The following is a 20374-nucleotide window of genomic DNA, read 5'->3' as shown; positions in this document are numbered from 1 at the left end:
ATACTATTATAAATATAATTTTCAGCTCCCTAAAAACCTTATCTGCTTTATTCGTTTAGCTAAAATAATATTACGGTTTTTTATTAGTTTTTAATAAATTAGTTAATTCTTTTATTATCCTAAAATATCTATAAATAAATCTCTAGTAAAAGTTAATAAAACCCAAAAATACTTGGATTTTCCGGATATTATTTTTCGGGGCCAGCTATTTCCTAATAACTATAATCCGGCTAGCTTCTATTTCTATACTATCTGGGCTAATTATAAATCCCAGGAATTCTATCTTTTCTATATAAAACTTATGTTTTATTAAGTTTATAAAAAGCTAGTATTATTATAATTACTCGAATATATATTAGACTACTACTATATACTATTCTAGGTTCTCTAAATAAATTAAAATATTATTTAAATAAACTATATAAATAATATCTATAAGGCTTACTAATATATAGTTAATATATACCTGAAATATTACTAGAATATTAGAGAGTTTAAAAGATATAATATAATATTTAAAATATTTATAGTATATTCGAAATACCGTTTTCTATTTATTGCCTTTCCGGATTTATAACTAATATTAAGTATCTTTCAAATCTAGCTTTATATATATCTTTACTTTATAAAGCCTATCTATTATCTTACTAATAAGTAGTAATAGTATTCGGTTCTTAATAGTAATTCTATTTAGACTCTAATAATTAATATAGAAATATAGGCTGCCTTCTTTCTTTAAAACAAATATAATTGGAATATTAGCTAGGCTAATAGAATAATAGATTTATTTCTTTTTCAAGCTAGTATTAAAATATTCCCGAAGAATTTCAAGCTCTCTTTCTAATAAAATATATATAGAACTATATAGTAATTGGAATCCTGGTTTCAGATTTATATAATACTCTATTATATAATAGTTAAATAATATATTTATAGCCTTTATTGAGAATACTTGAAAAAGGTTTTAATACTTCTTGAAAAATATAGCTATTCTATTTATAATAATAGTAATAATTCTTTAGTTATCTATTATAGGATAGGTAATTAATAGAAAAACATATATTTTATACTTTACTACTTTAGTAAACTTCCTAGTATTTAGAACTTCAATTTTCTATAGTCAAATCTAATATTTCTATATTATTTCCCTAAAGGAAATCAGGGAATTAACCTAGTAAAGCTATAGAAATTCAAGTATTAGATTAATATAGTTTAGATTAAAATTATATAATATAAAATATATATTAGCCTTTTTTCGGTTTCCTAGTATATCCTCGGTAATAATTCCAAGAATATAATTTCTATATAAATAGATCCTGGTTTCCTCTAGTAAAATTAAGAGAGTTATTCTTAATATTAACGGAATTCCCATATTTAAAACTAGTTTTCTCTTTATATAATTAGCTTCTATACCCGAATTAACTAATATTCTAATCCTATACTTATCTTTTCTTATTTTAATAATAATCTCAATTACTATTCTCGTTTCAGGAGCTTTGCCCTCTATAATATAAACGAGTATAACTATTATAAAGTATAACTATTTCCCGTCTTTTTTGGTTCTAAGTACTTATATACTTTATAGCTAGACTTATTATAGTTATAGCAAGTCGGTTTTCCCCGATTTGGGCAGGTAGTAATATAGTAACTCTTTTTTTAGTAGATAAAGTAAATTATATCCGATCTTATAGATTTCAATACGGATACTATATTAGACCCTATTATTATACCTTTACTATTCCGGTTATATAAATCCTATAACGGAAATATACTTCTTTTTTGCTTCTTTTTATTATCTCCTTTTTCTTTTTTCTAATTTCCTTTCTTTTATTATTCTATTAGCTTATTATTATATTTCTATTAAGTAAATAGATTCAAGTTATTCTCGACTCTTATAGCTATAGAGATAAGCTTTTCCCTTTTTTATAGAGTATTTCCTTAATAATTAATCTTGTTTCGAATCTTCTATCTCAAGCTATTAAATAAGTCGTTTTGCTTTTATAGTAAACCTATATATCCCAAATTATCTAATAGGCTATCCAAGTAAGATATAAAGCTTTAAATACTCTAACTTGGCTATTATTTTATATTCTTGAATTTGGTAAGGATATTATTACTATAGTTCTCCGAATCCAAAATAGAATTCTTTATAAATTTAATAAAGGTTTCCTAATCTATAATATTAATATCTACTAATTGCTTTCTATATTTCCAGATATCTCTGGCTATATTCTTAAAACAGAAAATATAATATATAACTTTTATTATATTTATAGCCCAGGTAATTCTATTATTTTTATACTATTTTAGTTCTATCTAGTAAAAGAAGTCCTGAGCTTCTTTAATACTCTTTCTCTTATAAGTTAGTAATTCTCGGATTTTCGGAGTTCTATAAATCAAATATACCGCCGGTAATATAATAGGTTCTATAATGAGTATTCGAATATTCTCAAGATAATAAATTTGAGCTTCTAGCTTTTCCAGATCCCCCCTTTATTATATCTCCGCTTCTAATTCAGTAATATAATAACAAGCCGCCGCCAGCTTCTCCGTTATCGTCATCTTACCAGCTGGTTCTGGTAGTATCTGAGTCCCATTTCCTTCTCCTGATTGGACGGTACCAAGAGTACCTAACTGGGCGCTCCCCTGGATACCCGACTGGATCGCCCCAGTAATAGCAGAGGCGCTTCTTCTGGTTAATACTCCAGCCATTAATAATTTTGTCTATTAACGGCTTGAATACCTCATAACGAACTGCTCCCCGAAGGTTGGATCGATTAGAATATAAGGCACGTAATAGTAGGGTAATATACAAGTAGTTAAGGTAAGTAAGCTGCAGAGTAACGCTTACAAGTATAGCTGATTTCCAAAAGTTGATTCCAATAAAAGACTAACCGATACCCCTTTCCAAAGCTAGGAGCGTCTCCCTATATATTCCCTAGTACTTAGCCAAGCATGCGAAGCCCTTTACTTAATTAGGAAACGCGATCCCATGCGATCCGTACGATTCCGATCGCAAGCTTTACCCAAAATAGGAAACTAGATCCACAACATCTGACACCTGTCCATGCGCCATCACGTGTGCCCATCACAAGGCGGTAGGAAGAAAGGGGGAAGTGTAGGCGAGGATAAATGTGTTTATTAATACCTACCTTATCCTAAGCCTTAATATAATCCCACGACACGCAAAGCTTCCTCACACTTCTCAGTCGATGGTAGCGGGACCGCACCTCTGAGAGAGAAAGAGGACGAGCCGTTTTATATTTTTATATCCAGCGTCGGAACGGGAGGCAGCAGTTTGAATAGAGAGTAGAGAATTAGGGAAGACGGTGAGTGAGGCGACTGTAGGCAAACAAACTCTCTGCTAATGGAGTGTACCATATAGAAGGATTGGAATTTGTTGGGGACGTGTAGATGCTAGATGGATATATGAAAGTGCCTATCCCGCGTGTGCCGAGAAAGCAAGCCGTTAACTAACTTCTACTGTTTTGCAACAACATCGTGATTAAAGCGGTAGGTATTCTGCCGTCCGATCAAATCATCAAAGTCAAGCCGGGTTCTTGATATAACTTCGACTTCCTCGATTTTCCCTTATTTTTTCTGGCCTTTTATATCGGTATACTTCGCTATAGCAAGACCTCTACTACTTAGGATGTTAGAATTGGTGAACTGAGCATTGATTGTTGCTGTCTAGACGGGTGCAAAGCACCTATTATATGCACCTGCATGAAGCAGGTAGCTGGGCAAGAGGCTGGGCTGCACTTCTGGCATAGCATTCAATTGCCTATGTGGCTACAACTTAAACGCTTTACTAATATCGGTTTCTCCTCCTCCGGTTCGATGGGCCGCGGCCCACGAATGCAGGAGCAGCTCCTTCTGTAGTAAGAATTTCACGATAGCGTCATGGCCATTCCACCCAGCCCACGATATAGGCGTGCGACCTTTTGGATCCTCCGTCTCCAAGTTCGCACCGCTCTCCACTAGCAGTTGTACAGCATCCATGTATCCATTCCTTGCTGCAAGCAACAGTGGTGCTTGGCCTTTGCCGTCCTTTAACTCTGGATCGGCGCCATTCTCGAGCAGCACCTTCACTGCGTCCGCCTCGTTTCGAACAGCCAAGATTAATGATGTTTCGCCATCTTCGGCACCTAAGTTGGGGTCGGCGCCTCTCTCGAGCAGCAACTGTAAGACAGCCACACTCTGGTAATGTTGTGTGGCCATGCACAACGGTGTCCGCCCGCGCTCATCCACAGATTTTACATAGGCACCTGCATCGAGCAGTGTCCTTATCGCAGCCTCTTTGTCTCCACCATTCCCAAAATTCTCCGCCGCTAAAAAGAGGGGAGTTCGACCGTAAGAATCCTTGGTTTCTAACTCGGCACCCCTCTCGAGGAGCAGCTTGATTATAGCCTCGTAGCCCTCATTGGCCGCGATGGACAATGGCGTCTGATCATAATACTTATTCTTGGACTCCAGTGCGGCGCCCTTGTCGAGAAGCATTTTAGCCATATGCAGCTTGCCATTTTTGACGGCGTGCGACAACGGAGACTGGGTGAGCGGGCTATTTGGCTCGGCGTCCGCGCCTTTCTCGAGGAGAATCTTTACTGCAACTTCGTGCCCCGCCTCGGCCGCGCGATATAGAGGGGTCTCACCATCGTAGTGCTTCCCTTTAAAGTCCACGGGGGCGCCCTTGACTAACAGCATCCTCACTGCTGCCTCGTTCCCACTGGCCGCGGCCGCCTGAAGAGGAGTACGATCGGTCCAAGACCCGACCATGTTGAGATCAGCACCCCTCTCCAGTAGTACCCCCATCACCGCAGCGTGGCCACCTTTAGCAGCGAGCAATAACGGTGTCTCACGATGCTTTGATCTCGGGTCGGGATCGGCACCTCCCTCGAGAAGCATACATACCACGTTGAACCGACCTTCCTTTGCCGCTCGACATAGTGGCGTGTAGCTATTCCAACTATCTTTTGCATCAAGCTCGGCACCTGCAGCGAGAAGCTTTGCCACTACAATTTCGTGCCCCTTTTCAGCGGCCCAGTACAGCGGAGTCCGACCCTCTGCATCCCGCGAATCCGGAATGGCTCTTTCCTCGAGGAGCAGAGCAACTACTAGAGCTTGTCCCTTCTCGGCTGCCCACGACGGCGGGGTCCGGCCATATTTGTCCTTTCGCTCCATATCAGCACCGTTCTTAAGCAAAAGACTAACCACCGCCATGTCTCCGTTCTCGGCAGCCCACGATAGCGGTGTACGGCCATTTTTACCGGACGAGTCCGGCTTGGCGCCCTTCGCTAAGGGTAATTCCACGATCTCATGCCTTCCTTTCTGTGCTGCCCACGAGAGCGGCGTCCAGCCTTCGTAGTCGGACGAGTCCCATTGGACATGCCATCTTGATAATAGAATTTTTACTGCTGTCTCGTGCCCAAACTCGGCCGCCCACGAGAGTACTGTACGGCCATACCTATCCTTGGATTCCTTCTTCGTTTCTGTTGCGACTGTTTGGTCGATCAACTGCTTTGCCACCGCCCTATGGTTCCCATTCTTAGCCCACCAGAGCGCGGTATGACCACTCTTCTCTGTCTTCCAGCTGTCAAGCACATAGCTATCATCTCGTTCTTTTGGCTGCTGGTCTGCTCCCTTCTCCAGGAGTAGCTCCACAACTGCTGTGTGTCCCTCTGCAGCTGCCCATAGCAGCGGCATTCGGGAAACCTTGTCTTTCGATTCCAGGTCGGCCCCTTTCTCAAGCAGCAGCGCCGCGACGGCCGTGTGTCCATTCCTCGCGGCCCAGGACAATGGAGTCTGATCTCCGTCGACGTACCCAATAGTCTCGACTGATTTCCAGCTATCGTATCGATCCTTGGGCTCGAGTGTCGCGCCTCTGTCTAGCAGCACCTCAACAACGTCTTGTACCCATTCGCAGCAGCCCACAGTAGCGGGCACTGGCCGATAGGACCCGGCCTGTTTGGGTCGCCTCCGTCTTCCAGGAGTGCCTCTACCACAGCCGCGTGTCGTTCCGTGACCGCCCACCACAGCAGTGCGTCTCGGTCGCTCTTGGGAAACGCAGGGCCGACGATCTTCTCGTTGAGTAAGTCTACAACGGCTTCGAACCCTTTGTATTTGGTCTGTGAAAGAGCCGTCTCGCCGTCTTGATTCGCGTGCTCGATGTCGGCATCTGCCTTTACCAGCAGCTCCGCAACAGCAGCATGCCCGTTCGTGGCCGCCCACCAGAGGGGAGTCCTGCCGTTGGCGTCTTCGAGGTCGACATCAGCACCGTTCTTGAGCAGAAGCTCCGCGACGGCTTCGTGCCCAAATTCAGCCGCCACCGACAAAGGCGTTCGATCGCCATGGTCGCATGGGTCGGGATCGGCGCCGTACTTCGCCAGGATGGACCGTAATTCCTGTTTCGGACCATATCGCGAAGCGCGGTACAATGGTGTCCAGGAACTTCCATCTTTGGACTCGGCCTTCGCTTCCAGCGCGACTGCCTTCTCAAACAGCAACTGTACTGAGGCCCACAGCTAGCTAGCGGACAAATCCGAGAAGCGAAAAGTGATTTTCTGATTTTCTGATTTTCCGTTCGTCGGAATGATAACAACGCAATAGGTTCGGCTTTCAGTGCACACCCACGATATGGGGATTAATCCTTAAGACGGAACCCCTCCTCCCCCCCCCACGCCCCGCGGTCACGGATAATTACTATTAACAGGGTCTAATAACTTCCTTAATATTCCCGAGGTTAGAAATAAGAAAATTAAACTATTAAAATAACTAAGAAGCCGGCTAATTACTTTTTTTTGGTAATTAATTAACAAAATCATATAGGGGTAACGTTACTCGAGTTTTTTAGTACTTATATTACTAGAAAGTATATTATAATAGTAAAGCATACCCTGAACTTAATCTCTATTAAAATAACTTAATAGATTTTATTAAAATAATACTATAATTTTTAATAAATCTATTACTATATTACAAAGCTATTACTAAATAGGCTTATATAAATATTAATTAAGAAAAAATTGCGAATAGATTAAAAGATTTATATAAAATCTCAGTTAATCCATATATAGTCCGACGGCGACTATAAGAATAGAATATTCAAATATATACTTAAATAGTAGATATGCCTTTCCTTTATATATAGATTATAATCCTGTATTATCTGGGAGATATAGATAAGGAAATACTTAAGGATCTTAAGAATTATAATTATATAGCTTTAATTACTAGAGTTATTTATATATATAAGAAGCTTAGTCTCATTTGCCATATAACTATAATAGACAGGTAAGCGGCAGACAAGTAACTATTTATAATACTATAAAGTAAGCTAAATAATAGGCGGGTTATAGATTATAGATAATAGTATTTATATATATACTTCCATTAATAAGGTTTACTAGTAACCCGGTTAGTCTTTCTATATTTTACTATTTTGCCCTAGCTTAGAAGATTAGAGCCTTATTTACTAATGTATTTTATTATCTATAAAGAGAGCTTATATATAATATTACGATTCCTGGATCCCAAGGTAATTATATTATAAATATAATAGATATAGTTCAAGAAGGGAGAATATATTATACCTAGGCCGGACTAGATTTAGTTAATTAATAAATATAATAAGCTATTACTATTTGGGATTAAGATATATACTTATATTAATACTTATTTATATAATATTATCTGGATATATATCGGAATCTCTAATCAGACTACCTATTCGGTTATATAATAGTATCTTCAGATTTATATTTAAATAGGCTACTGTTTTTACTTCTTTAGGGCTAATCGAGGCTCTAAATTCCCTCTTATTACCGAAGTATACTTTATATTCTTATAGATAGCCAATCTATTAGTTATATATATAGAAGACTACTTTATTTCTGGGAAAAGTACCGAGAATTAGTAGATTAAATCCTGGTAGTAGGAGCTTTAGAAAAGCCAGCTATACCGGTAGTATATAAGTAATTTCGTTTCCCTATATCTGCCCCTTATTCTTTCTATTATTAGGAGGAAGTATTAGATACTAATAATTATATTACTTTTTATTAAGGCTATTAGGTCTAGTATTATAGTACCGGATTATATAACTAATTCCGATTAGTATATATAGAACTATTTTTAGGAACTGGCCTATACCGGGAATTATAATTACTAATACCTATAGGACCGGATTACTTTACTAGTATTTTATATATAGTAGATCCAAAACGAGATATATAGGTTTATAGACTTGTAAAATATTTACAGGATTAGAAAAGACAGATCTAGGCCTAATATAGTAGCCGGCAAGCCATTTAGACTATATACGAGGCCCTTAGGCAGGATATAGTACTGGGGTTACTTTATAGATATAGAGCTTTATAATATAATTCTTAATAATTACTTAGTTTGGGGTAAGTAATATAATCTTATATAGTTTTATACGAATAGTTTACTTATATACTAATATAAATATTAACGAGTTTCTATCGAGAGAAATACTAAAGTAGTATTATTAGAAGCTTATATTTTATAGTATAAATATAGCTAATATTTATATAAGAAATACTAATAGAAATAGTAACCGACTATATATTTAAGCTTATTACTAGCTCTAATATATAATCCGAATATATATAGCCTCAGGATAGCTACTAATATTAGGAAAGTCCGAGAAGCTAACTAGTAGATATAATATTACTATTATACGGAATAGGATTCTCAAGTAAGTTATTCTAATAAATATAAAGTATATAAATAATATATAGGCCAGAAGAATACTCGTATAGTTCCTAATAGTTCAGGACTTTATTTAGAAATAGCCCTTTATTAGTAATATTTCTAATAATATAGGATAATTAAATAAGCCGGTTATAAAATAACTAGATATATTAAAATAGGTATTATTTATTATTAAATATATTATTTTCGAAACCCCCTTCTTACTTTTAAGAGTAATACTAATAGAATTATTAAGTTTATCTACTATATAAATATTCTATATCCTCAAATTCTTATCTCTTAAAATAATACTACTGTTTCTTAAAACCTGCCCTAATACTATATGCCCTATAGCCAAATACTAGTATAGTAATATCTAATATTACAAGTTCTATTAATTTACTAATAATAAATATAATATAGAAACTATTACTTTACTTATCCAGAGTAATAATACTAATAAATTTAAATCTTATAACTCTAGAATTCCATCCGTATCTGCTTTCCTCTTTATACCTGAAATACTTTAGATCCCTAGCTTTTCTTAGTATTCTTATTCCGTATCTTTTCTTCTAGGAATATCTACTATATCTATTCCTCTAGTTACTATTACTATATAGCTGCCAGATACTAGTTCTACTTTATCCCAGGCTTCTCCTGCTCTAATAGCCCTATAACTACTCTTTTCCGTATTTCCTTTTACTATAAGCCATATTACTCGACCTAATTACTCTTCTAGTAATACTTATACTACTATATAAGCTTAATAGGCTATAAATACGAGAGTTATTCAGGCTACTACCTAGGCCATAGCTCCTTATACCGGTAATAGGCTACCTGAAGCCCTTTAAGGTCTTATAAATTAAAATATGGCCGGATCTAATCTTATAAAATTATAGATTATAGTTTTATAGCTAGTTCTCTATAAATAGGCATTTAATAATATAAAGAATTAGAGAGCTAAGTAAAGAACTATTTAACTTTCTAAAGAAATCAGTAATAAGTTTTCTCTTATTTCTTTTACTAGATTCTCTATACGAATTCTAATAGATATTTTTTAATAAGTAGCTTTTAATTTAAAATAAATAATTAAGTCTTTTCTATTCTTTCTAATATAGTTTCTTAGTAGCTATTCCCTTATTTCTCTTTCTATATTAGCAGACTTATCTACTATTATTAATTTATTAATAATATAAATAAACTAGTATTCTATACTAGTCCTAATAATAAAAGAGCCCAGGAACTTATAGTCTTACCAGGTTCTATTTAAACTATCTTTAATCTTTCCCGCTATAATATATATCTGGGCCCTAAGAATATCTGGATAATTTTCCTTATTTTATACTAGGATAAGACTTTATATAAAGATATCTGTCTTGAAATTATTTATAAAAAGCTAGAAAATACTCAGAAAAAGATTCTATATAAAGATCTCTATTTTAAAATTATTTATAAAGAGCTAGAAAATACTTAGAAGATATAGTAATTTGAGGAGATTAAATAATAGACTAAAGAAGCCTAGAAAGCCTAGGAAAGTATTACTTACTAGTATAAGTATAAGACTTTGAGAATAAGAAGAGATCTAATAAACCAGTAGATAAATAAAAATATATATATAATTCTCTCTTTTAATTCTGGCTCTTATTCTTTATTTTTTCTATAGATCCTTTTTTGTTTTTAGGTTTAATTAACTTATATATATCAGGATTCTTTTCTATTTACTAACCTCTAAAAGCTATAAGATAATACGGAAAGTACTACTAAAAGTACTACTAAAGCTAATCCCAATAGTAATAATAATAATAATAGTAGTAGGCTATTAGATCCTCTTTTAATTTTACTATTCTTTTTTCTAGTAAAGGGAACTATAGTTAATCTTATAAACCATATAAGTATTATTCTATAGTAATGGGTATATTAGAGATATAAATATATTACCCCTCTTCCTTATTAGATATAGAGAATTAATAAGTATAATGTTTTTAGCTTTATAGGTAAAACCTAAGGTATCCGGGCTACTACTAGTACTTTACCTATTACCCCGGACAGAAGTCTAACTATTATTATTAAATTCCCTAGGCTAATTAACCTTATTTCTTCTAAGTAAACCTATTATATAAGGTCTAATAAATTATATATAAATATCCGCCGAAGTTAAGGTAATTAAGAAAAAATAGGCCTAATATCTAATATACTTTTTCCTATATTTTATAATTAGCTTAGTACTATTTTAGGTCTTATTTCCTTATAGATATATATATACTTGGAATTTATAATTAATACTTTAAAGTAATATTCTTTAATTAGTTCTTATATAATTTAAAAGTCAGGCTACTAAATTCAATACTTTTATAATACTTAAATCTATCCAAGTTTATAAAGTCTTATAATTATTAAGGCCTTTATAATTCTTTGCCTTTTGAGTTTAATACCCAAATAATATTATATACTCTACCTTTAGTATAGAGGAGGCTTCTAAAAGTCTAGGGTTATAAAGGGATTTTTATATTAAGGATATATTAAGGATATATTAAGAATATATTATATTATAATAATGAAATTACAGGTATTTATATATAGATATATAATATATTAGACTAGCTATACTAAAAACCATACTATATCTATATATAAAGTTACTAATTACTTTATATTAATACCGGACCCGTATAGTTATATAACTCTATATAATTAGCTAGCTATAGAAAAGCCCCAAAGCCCGAAACTTACGAAAAGTCTTAAGGGCTTTAGGGCTTCCGGACTATTACTAGTATCCGGTACTCTTTAGGAAAAGAGTATAATATATTCTATAATAGGTAACCTATTATAGACTACTTAATCTTTAAGTTAAACGGGAAATCTGAGGGCCGGACTTATAATTCAAGTCTTATTAAGGTTATTAAAGTCTTTACTAGCCAGTATTATAGATTTAATAAAAATATTACAGGAATCCTATAAGTTCTATCCTAATCTATCTAGAAAGTATATATAGTATATTTCCTTATTTATTCTAATATTTATATATAATTCCTAAAAGCCAAACTATTATCTAAGAAAGAAGTAAGAAGGCTAGACTAATATTTTTAAAAACTAAAGCCTTAATAAGTCTATCTAGAAAAGCTTATTAATTCTTCTAAAGATAATCCAAGAAAAGTTTGAGTTTATTATATATTATAACTTATATAACCAGAGATAGGAATTACTCTAATAGGCCAAAAAGAGTTTCTTATATGGCTTACTTATATAATTAGAGACAGGAACTTGAGTTTATTATATAGAATTACCTATATATAGAGACTCCTACTATAAACTCCTTATTTGGATTAATTAGTTAAACCTATTTTTAATACTAAGTCTTTATTAAGGCAACTTCCTGCTCCTAGAGGCTTTAAATAAAGTAGCTAATAAGTTTCTTAGCTATTAGCCAAGACTTATTAGCTAGAAAATCTATAAGTAATAGATAAGATTATAAAACAGAATTCCCCTAACTATAATACCAAGACGTTTTACTATAATATAAAGTAATTAGATATAGAAGCCCTATTAAATATAATATATCTTAAACTACAAGTTTGCAAAATAGGTATAAAAAGTCTTAGTACTTAACTAGTACTATAGTCTAGCCCAAAAGCACCTGCTATCCTTTATATCTAATTTAATAGAAATAAGAAATACCTATATTTTAACTCAAAAGATAATTAGGACTTTTATATAGACTTAGGGTAGCAGTTTACTCTATAGAAAAAGAATAGACTAGAAATATTTATACTATATTAATTTTTGGAAGAAGTTATAATAAATACTATAATTCCTGAAATATTCTCAAGAAAGCTTCCCTAAACTAAAGTAGGCTAGTTTATAATTCCGAAAGATCTATAGGAGTTTTATATATCCGAGAATACAAGTACTTAAGGTAAATACTATTTAAGTTCTAACCTATAATAAAAGGAAAGTAAAATATATAAAACAAAATATATAAAGTAAAAGTAAAATAAAATACCCGGATATTTAATAAATAGAAAGCCTAACTATAGGTTATAAGAACTAGTACTAACTAGATATATATATAGTAATATTAAAGGAAAGATAAGGCAAGGAGAACTAAAAAGTAAGTTAGTATATATTCTATAAAAGCAAACGGGAAGATATCTAAATAGCCTAAAAGCAAGAAGTATATATTAAAGAAGTCGAGATTAGAGAGAAAAGAGCTATTTCCTATAAGAATAAGTTAGTATATATTCCAAGATAAAGAATAGAAATATTTAATAATAGCCCAAAGGCTTTTATAAGTATTAAAGAAGGAAAGAAGATATTAAAGTTCGGAGAAATCTAAATAGGAATTAGCCTCTTTTTTAGAAATTTGAGAGAGAATATTTCTAAAGGGCCCAAAGATATAAGAGATATCGGAAAAGGGAAGAAGAAGATATTAGAAAAAGGAAAGAGAGATCTAAAATTTAGCTTTCTAAGAAGTAAGTAGGTTAAAGACTTATAGTATAGAAGTTCTAGATAAAAGTAATCCGGAAGTAGTAATTAGGTACTAGCTTTTGGTATTATTAGTAGAAGTATTAAAGGAGAAGAGGTTCGGAGAAGGGGTTTAGAGGGATTCGGAGGAGGAGAGAAAGGTTATAAGGCAATTAGATACTAGCTCTTAATATTAATAGAAGAAGTATTAAAGGAAAAGGGGTTCGGAAAAGGGGTTCGGAAGAGGGATTTAGAGAAGGGGTAAGGAGAAGTAAAAAGGAAAAGAGGAAGGTTATAAGATAGTCAAATACTAGTTCTTAGTATTAATAGAGGTATTAATAAAGATATTAATAAAGATATTAATAGAGAAGATATTAGTAGAGAATAGAAGCTTTTAGTATTAATAGTAAAATTAAAAAAATATAGAAGAAGAATAAAGGTTTTAGAATAAAAATAGAATAGAATTATAGTTTTATAGAAAATAAAATTACTAGTATAAGGTAATTATATTATTATATAATTCTATATTTACTTTTACTATTTATTAAGAATATATACTTCTTAGGAGAAAGTATTATTTAGAATTCTTAAGCCTCTCTAATTTAATAACTATATATTTAAAAAATAAGAAATAAATATAATTATATATACTAGAATAAGAGAATTTTTCTTATTCAAAAATTATAATTATAGTATTACTAAATATAGAAATATAGAAATTTATATAATAAGCTATATATAGAGATTTAAGGAGATTTAAATTACCTCGAATTATTTATAATTAGTAAAGTAAATTAGCTAACTATATAGGTCGAATATAGTTTAATTATTATTAGTATACCTTAGCTTTTATAAGTTAGTAAGAGAAAGAATATTTATATCTTTATTTTTATAATTATAATACCTAAAATTATAATTTTTTTAATATTTAAATATATTTAATCTAGGGCTATTAAATACTAATATTTCTATTTTCAGGTATTATTTATTATAAATTTATTCGGATTTAAATAATTATATTAAATATATATCTTTATATCCTAAAAATAAATAATAAAAATATAGCTATACTAGCTTTAACCTTAGCCTTAATCTTAACCTTAACCTCCTTCCGAAAACAACTTTGATTCTAATATATAATACTATTATTAAAGCTTTCCTTTATTAAAGATATATTAAATATGGCTTCAGGTAGCGGCTCTAGTAAAGGCAAAAGTAGTAAAAAAAATAATAAAGCTATAAATAAATAGAAAGATAATATTTATAATATATTCTCTAATAATCCAGACTTAGTCTATAATATCCTCTCCTATTAATATGTTTAACTAATAAATCCCTCTATTCCTTGACCTCCTTATATATAATTTCTTTCTTTTTCTCTATAATAATACTTTAATTTCCTTATACTATCTAATAATACTACTAAAGTAGTAAAGTGAATTAATAATAAGGCTAAAGTTAGAGAGATAGAGCTATACTAGGGCAGGGAGCTAAAGAAATTAGAGAAAGGTAAGGCAAATCTAGAGGCAAGCTTAATATATACTTGCGGAACCGAATTCTCTTAAGCTTATACTACTTATAGTAATAAAAAAAGACTAAGGGGCCCTTTCAAATACTATATAGTTATGGAAGGCGAATTTAATAGTACTTATATAAATTACAGATATAATAATAATAGTAAAGTCTGTACTTTCCATTAATTTAATACTAATCCTACTAAGTCTGGAAAGCCTCGCTCCGTATCTGCAAAATTCTTTATACCAAAGCCTCGACCGCCTATAAGATATAGAAAGCGAGTATAAAGACAGATACAAGGTCAGAAGGCAATAGGGAAGGAGGTTATAGCAGAGGAGGGTAAGGATACTAGAGGAGAAGGGAACGAAGGAGATATAGATAATTCGAGTAATATAGGCAGTACGGAGGATATAGAGAATAAGGGAGATGGAGATATACCTCGTAATCCATGGGATTTGCCTTACGGACCACGCAAGCTAAGGGGGGGTTAGGAGTAGTCGAGAATAAGGCGTGTATGCTATACTTTTTTTTTTTAGTGAGGTGTGGTGGGGCGAAAATCAGAAAATCAGAAAATCAGAAAATCAGAAAATCACTTTTCGCTTCTCGGATTTGTCCGCTAGCCCGCTAATGGCCTCAGTAAACTGCGCCACTGCGGCATGTCCATTCGCAGCTGCCCATGCCAATGGCGTCCGGCCCTGAACATCTTGGGCCTCTGAATCGGCATCCCTCTCCAGCAGCTCCCGCACCACGGCTGCGTTTCCGCCGCTGGTGGCCCACATAAGAGCCGTGCGACCACCCGCGTCTCGGGACTCCAGGTCGGCTCCGTGCTCAACCAGCACCAGCATCGATGCCACGTGACCATTGCCGGCCGCCCACGAGAGGGCTGATCTCCCACGCGCATCCTCAGCCTCGATACTTTCAGCGCCCGCAGTGAGCAGGCATGTCACCGTAGCGGCATGCCCATTGCCCGCTGCCCAGGACAGCGCGGTCCGCTCCGTTTCGTCCTTCATTTCGACATCTGCGCCGTGGCTCAGCAGGAGTTCCGCTGCGCTGGTGAGCCCTTGGCGCGCCGCCCAGGTCAGCACCCAGCCGCGCCGGTCGGCTGCCACCAGGTCGCTGCCGACCTTAGACGTCTGTGAGACGGTCGTTGCGGCCGCCATGGCCACCGCAGTCGCAATTATTGCCTGCGTCTGTATTTGCTCCCGGTGCATGTCCGCTCGAGTGCGAGCCTCCCGTGTTGGGCTGTTGCTGGTCTGCCATACGTCTTCATGCAGGAGGTACTTCTCGATAAGTCCGGGCTGTGGGCCTGCGAGCGCATCGAGTTTCTGGTTTGTTGAAGCGAGCATCTAAGCCCAAATAAATTGCTCTCGTTGCTGCATTTGATGTTGATAGAAGGGGGAAATTGTGGTCTGGAGACCTCCCGTTGCCGAGGTGTTGTATTATAATATTGAAGGCTGAAAGCTCAAAGCCAGGCCCTAGGAAATGTCCAATGAGTGGCAGACACGTCCTGCAGGCAAGCCAGAGCCTCATCCGATTCTATTTTTAAAGAGGGAAAAGATTTAGATGCCCACACATGTTTAGGTAGTTGAGATGCCGACAAAGTCTGATCTCTAACCCAGCACCGTTATTAGCGCCCTTAAACACCGCAATTGAGTGGGTATCAAGACGCTCATAGGAAATTCTTCCTATGGATCAGCCACCTCCACCATCACCGCCGGCTCGTCACTCGAAGCCTCGCCGACCACGGCAACATCCTCCGTCGCCTCGTCCTGTCGCCGCTGACAAGGAGACGGAAATCCACAGCATTGAGTGCTGGATTTACAAAGGTGCCCAACCAACCCAGTCAGAATGCAACATCATCCACAAGAATGACATTGCCAGCTGGCTGGCCAAGCCAGGCCCGTCTTCATTTGATGATCTGCCGCCGGTGGCAGGGCTCCGGCTCGTATGCCGCCAGCAGACGGCATCCACAGAGCCGCCGTTCGACGAGGCCACGCTCAAGGCCATCAACAAAGTTCTTGGATTGCCGGAAAGCCATGACTATCTGGTCACGTGCAATGCTGGCGCTTGTGGCAAGTATGTTGCAAAAGGTGGCCAGCCAAGTGAGTTACCGTGCTCTTTCTCCCGTGATACGGCGAGCAGCGGAATGTGGAGCACAAGAGTATAACGTGATGCAGTTTTCTTATATCACCGATCTAATAACAACGGCACCATCTCCACAGTGCTGCGCTACGACTCGGTCGAGAACATCACTGTGGGCTACCTCTTGCTGGGCCCGCGCATCTCAGCTCCTGCCGTGCGCGCGACTATCCAGTCCCAATTTGCCCAATTCAGCCATCCGCTGCTCGTCCCGACGGTGCTGATGGAGCAGACGGCCGCGGACCTTATGAAGGAGCTCCACGACATCCACACGCACCTCGCCAAGGTCGAGATCCAGACGGGTTACGGCGACTGGGACGGCGCCGTGGCAGCGGCCAGCGCTGCCGACGCAGATCACGACTACCAGCAGCTGGCACGCATGCTCGGTTCGCTGAACTGTCGATATGCCTTCATGGACGTCGCCGTCCGCTGCACCATCTCCATGAGCGACTTCACCATGAAAGAGATGGATGAGATGAAGGCCTACGCCACCTCGTCGCGCTTCCGCCAGCTGCAAACCGTAAGTAATAGCGAGTGTCTGCGGCAGCGGATCGAGCTCCTGGCGAGCAACTTGCGGCACATCGAGATGTTCGGCGCCATCCGCGAGCGCATGCAGGCGCAGCAGAATGTTGTGAGTACCTAGCCACGGGCCAACCCTTGAGACGAGACCCAAGTAGGCGTGCAGTTACTGAAACACCTCGCACAGCTCTTCAATCTGATCTCACAGCGAGACAACGATCTGAACATTGGGATCGCGCGTGCTTCTAAGGAGCTGGCTGCGGCAAGCAAGCGAGACAGCTCTGCTATGAAAATCATTGCCCTCATGACCACACTATTCCTCCCGGGGACTTTTATAGCGGTAGGCAATTTAGGAGCCATCTGGAGCCCCCTAGTAGATCGTTGACTCATGTCGAGCTACAAGCGTGCTCGAACTTCGTATCTACCTCCCGATTCATCACCGGACGCAATCCGCGGCTGACGAGACAGCAGACGTTCTTCGCAATGCCGCTCTTTGACTGGAGTGCGGCGACCATGACCCACGTCATGAGCAACCATTTCTGGATCTACTGGGCGGTGGCCGCACCTCTGACTGTGGCTGTCATGGCCATCATGGGCTTCTACGCCTGGCACCAGAGGGGCAAGAACAGGGATGAAAGGAGAGCGGCCCGGGAGGAGGCCGGCACTAAGGAAGCCTGAGTCGGCGCCATTCCCAATCGTCTTGGGATTTGCCCGTTTGGCTTTCGTTATATTGTATTACTACCTGGAAAAGGAGAAATCGAGAAGCGAGACTGAATTAGAAGCCACACAGGCCGCTGTGGCTCAGGCTAAGGCTGACGCGTCACGTGCCCAAGACCTCAGTCTTGGGTGTGTGGATTCTAGGAACCCATATGCTCCCAAGAGTAGCAGGTTTCCTGGGAGGAAGGCTTCCAGGAACGTATTGGCTTCCAGGAGCTTTACTCCTGGGAGCCCGTGGGCTCTTGGAATCGTTATGACTCCCAGGAGAAAAGATTCCGGGAGTAACCTAGCTCTCGGGATAACCATAGTTGAAATACGATTGATTAATTGGTTCATAGGCTGTCCCAGCCGCCCTTGGAGTTAGATCCCAGCAAGCTGTCCCGCCAGACTGCTTCCCCTTCTCCTTCGATGCAGTTGCACCTCTACTTATAGCTCTAATAACTGTCCTGTATCTGTGGCTTGTCAGGCCTTTCCTGGCCCTCCTCGACTTCTGTATATCTAAAATGCATCCTCAAATGATTCAAATAGCTATCCTGCCTATGCGAATACTTGTCAGGCCATTCCTAGCCCTTCTCTGGCTCTGTGTGTCTGTATATTCGAAGTGCCAATGTGACCGTATGTGTTTTCGCCTTCAAACATTTGCAGTCCGCCCTTTCCAGCCTGTGGCTGTATGGTCGTCAAGATTGGATACGCCGAGCAACCGAACGTTGTATAGAGTTATAGCATCTCCACCAGGACCGTCTTCGAAAAAGGCTACCAGGGTTCTCTGGTCATTGAACTCGAGAGCTTCGCCAATCCTGAGCTTGACCGGAGCAGTCGCTCCGTCTGTCGTCAAAGCTAAGTAAGGAATAGTCGTAAAAGATCGAACGGAAAATCCGTAATACTAATACAATCGGGTAGTATGTACTATATATCATAATACGGTAGCGGCCGAGCATCCGTAATAATATAATTTAAGATCTATATAGCGATCTCAGCAGGTAAAACAGTTATATATTACTGCGGAATATATAGAAGATTCGAACGGTAGTTATAATAAAGGTTAGGGTTAGAACTAGTACTAAGGAATAGGGATAAGGGGAAGTATAAGAAGATAGTATTCGTAAAAAAAGAAATATAACTTACCTGTTTATAGGTTATAATAAACCGTAAATAGGGATAGCTAACTTTATATATAGTTGTTTATAGGCTTTTGAGATTTGGTAAGATAAGGCTGAGGCTGCGGTACTATGGCTAGAACGGCTTACTCGGGGAATTCGGCTAAGAACTTTTTTTTTTTCAAACATTTAATATCCATATTAGACTAGGTAATTGAGTTACTATAAGACCTTTCCTATAAATAGCAATTTCAAAATTAAAAAGGTTTTACTATTATAGGGTCTATATTATATTATATAATAAATACTAGGAAAGCTACTTATATATAAAAAAGTCGAGTTCACAAGCCCTTATTTACCTATAAAAAGTAAAGTTTGCAGGTCCCTTATAACCCATAAATCTAATACCTCCGCCCCCCGTTCTTTACCTTTATTATCTAATAATTGTACCTTTAAGCCATAATAGAGATCCTTTCTTACCTATAAGAAAGAACTAATAATCTATTTCTAGAACTCGAATCCGAGCTAGGTAAAAATACTATAAATTAGTTTATTTTAATATACTTTATAATATATTATAAAGATAATAACCTTTCGGGTATTAATTCCCAAGTAGTTATAGATCCCAGTAGCCCTAATAAAGATAATTCTTAGATATATGCCTTTATATAGAATAGTAGTTATAGTCCAGGAAACGTATTAATATTATCGAACTATAATCTAGATAAGATCTTTGGCCCGTTACTAGACTTAATAGGAAGTATTAGTTATAGGTCTAGCCTTTCTCTAGATAACCAGGGTTCCTACTCTAAAACCAATCCGGATATCCCTATATACTAGTACTATAACTATAAGAAGTATAAGAAGCTTCAGGAATATACTATATAAAAAAGAGGTAAGTATATCTCCTTAGAAATAGTTACTAGCCTATTTTCCCGGCCGGATCTTATTAATATCTTTAATAAGTATTAGAAGCTATTAAAAGCCTATAGCCTCTTTATAGATTAATTATATAAGCCTTTCTAGTAATTTAATATAATTAATAGCCCGGTCTATATTTAGTATTATAAGTATTATTTAATCTTATAGAGATTAGAAACGGATAATAACCTCTAGTAATAGTATTAGTTTATAGCAAAATACCAAACCCTCGAAGGCTATAATAAGTTTTACTATTAAGTAACTAAGTAAAGAATTAATAATATATAGGCTTACGG

General features: G+C 36.7%; 7 protein-coding genes across 7 annotated transcripts; 1 reads left to right on the top strand and 6 right to left on the bottom strand.

Annotated features, from left to right (window-relative positions):
- Positions 1 to 2372: 2372 nt before the first annotated feature.
- K444DRAFT_384468 (uncharacterized protein) lies at positions 2373 to 2867 on the bottom strand. Its single transcript, XM_024872371.1, has 2 exons — positions 2852 to 2867; positions 2373 to 2754 (listed from the first exon to the last, which is right to left on the bottom strand). The coding sequence occupies exon 2, from the start codon at positions 2710 to 2712 to the stop codon at positions 2497 to 2499; it is 216 nt and encodes a 71-aa protein (XP_024737881.1). The 5' UTR covers positions 2713 to 2754; positions 2852 to 2867; the 3' UTR covers positions 2373 to 2496.
- A 1456-nt stretch (positions 2868 to 4323) lies between these two features.
- K444DRAFT_506083 (ankyrin) lies at positions 4324 to 4656 on the bottom strand (the record flags this gene model as incomplete). Its single annotated transcript, XM_024873392.1, has 1 exon — positions 4324 to 4656. A coding segment is annotated over one exon (333 nt), but the record flags the coding sequence as incomplete, so codon positions are not given.
- A 312-nt stretch (positions 4657 to 4968) lies between these two features.
- On the bottom strand, positions 4969 to 5703 carry K444DRAFT_527474 (putative ankyrin repeat-containing protein; the record flags this gene model as incomplete). The annotated part of the gene is made up of 1 exon (XM_024874640.1): positions 4969 to 5703. A coding segment is annotated over one exon (735 nt), but the record flags the coding sequence as incomplete, so codon positions are not given.
- A 182-nt stretch (positions 5704 to 5885) lies between these two features.
- On the bottom strand, positions 5886 to 6395 carry K444DRAFT_527470 (ankyrin; the record flags this gene model as incomplete). Its single annotated transcript, XM_024874639.1, has 1 exon — positions 5886 to 6395. A coding segment is annotated over one exon (510 nt), but the record flags the coding sequence as incomplete, so codon positions are not given.
- Positions 6396 to 15353: 8958 nt separating this feature from the next.
- On the bottom strand, positions 15354 to 15623 carry K444DRAFT_483701 (ankyrin; the record flags this gene model as incomplete). The annotated part of the gene is made up of 1 exon (XM_024873056.1): positions 15354 to 15623. A coding segment is annotated over one exon (270 nt), but the record flags the coding sequence as incomplete, so codon positions are not given.
- Positions 15624 to 16292: 669 nt separating this feature from the next.
- K444DRAFT_384442 (uncharacterized protein) lies at positions 16293 to 18083 on the top strand. The gene is made up of 4 exons (XM_024872370.1): positions 16293 to 16761; positions 16863 to 17455; positions 17531 to 17683; positions 17815 to 18083. The coding sequence occupies exons 1-4, from the start codon at positions 16554 to 16556 to the stop codon at positions 18019 to 18021; spliced, it is 1161 nt and encodes a 386-aa protein (XP_024737876.1). The 5' UTR covers positions 16293 to 16553; the 3' UTR covers positions 18022 to 18083.
- A 608-nt stretch (positions 18084 to 18691) lies between these two features.
- On the bottom strand, positions 18692 to 19357 carry K444DRAFT_628993 (uncharacterized protein; the record flags this gene model as incomplete). Its single annotated transcript, XM_024882990.1, has 3 exons — positions 18692 to 18943; positions 19186 to 19222; positions 19308 to 19357. The coding sequence occupies 3 exons, from the start codon at positions 19355 to 19357 to the stop codon at positions 18692 to 18694; spliced, it is 339 nt and encodes a 112-aa protein (XP_024737875.1).
- Between the last annotated feature and the right edge of the window lie 1017 nt (positions 19358 to 20374).

The sequence above is a fragment of the Hyaloscypha bicolor genome (genome assembly GCF_002865645.1).
Source record: "Hyaloscypha bicolor E unplaced genomic scaffold K444scaffold_57, whole genome shotgun sequence".
In the NCBI taxonomy this organism is placed as follows: domain Eukaryota; kingdom Fungi; phylum Ascomycota; class Leotiomycetes; order Helotiales; family Hyaloscyphaceae; genus Hyaloscypha; species Hyaloscypha bicolor.
This window is presented reverse-complemented; position numbering and strand designations above follow the sequence as displayed.

Excerpts from the sequence above, each read along its gene's own strand:
- K444DRAFT_384468 (XM_024872371.1), bottom strand. The coding sequence starts at position 2,712 with ATGGCTGGAGTATTAACCAGAAGAAGCGCCTCTGCTATTACTGGGGCG.
- K444DRAFT_384442 (XM_024872370.1), top strand. The coding sequence starts at position 16,554 with ATGACATTGCCAGCTGGCTGGCCAAGCCAGGCCCGTCTTCATTTGATG. Across the intron at positions 16,762-16,862 it reads AATGCTGGCGCTTGTGGCAA|TTTTCTTATATCACCGATCT; the intron begins GTATGTTGCAAA and ends AACGTGATGCAG. Across the intron at positions 17,684-17,814 it reads TCCCGGGGACTTTTATAGCG|ACGTTCTTCGCAATGCCGCT; the intron begins GTAGGCAATTTA and ends ACGAGACAGCAG.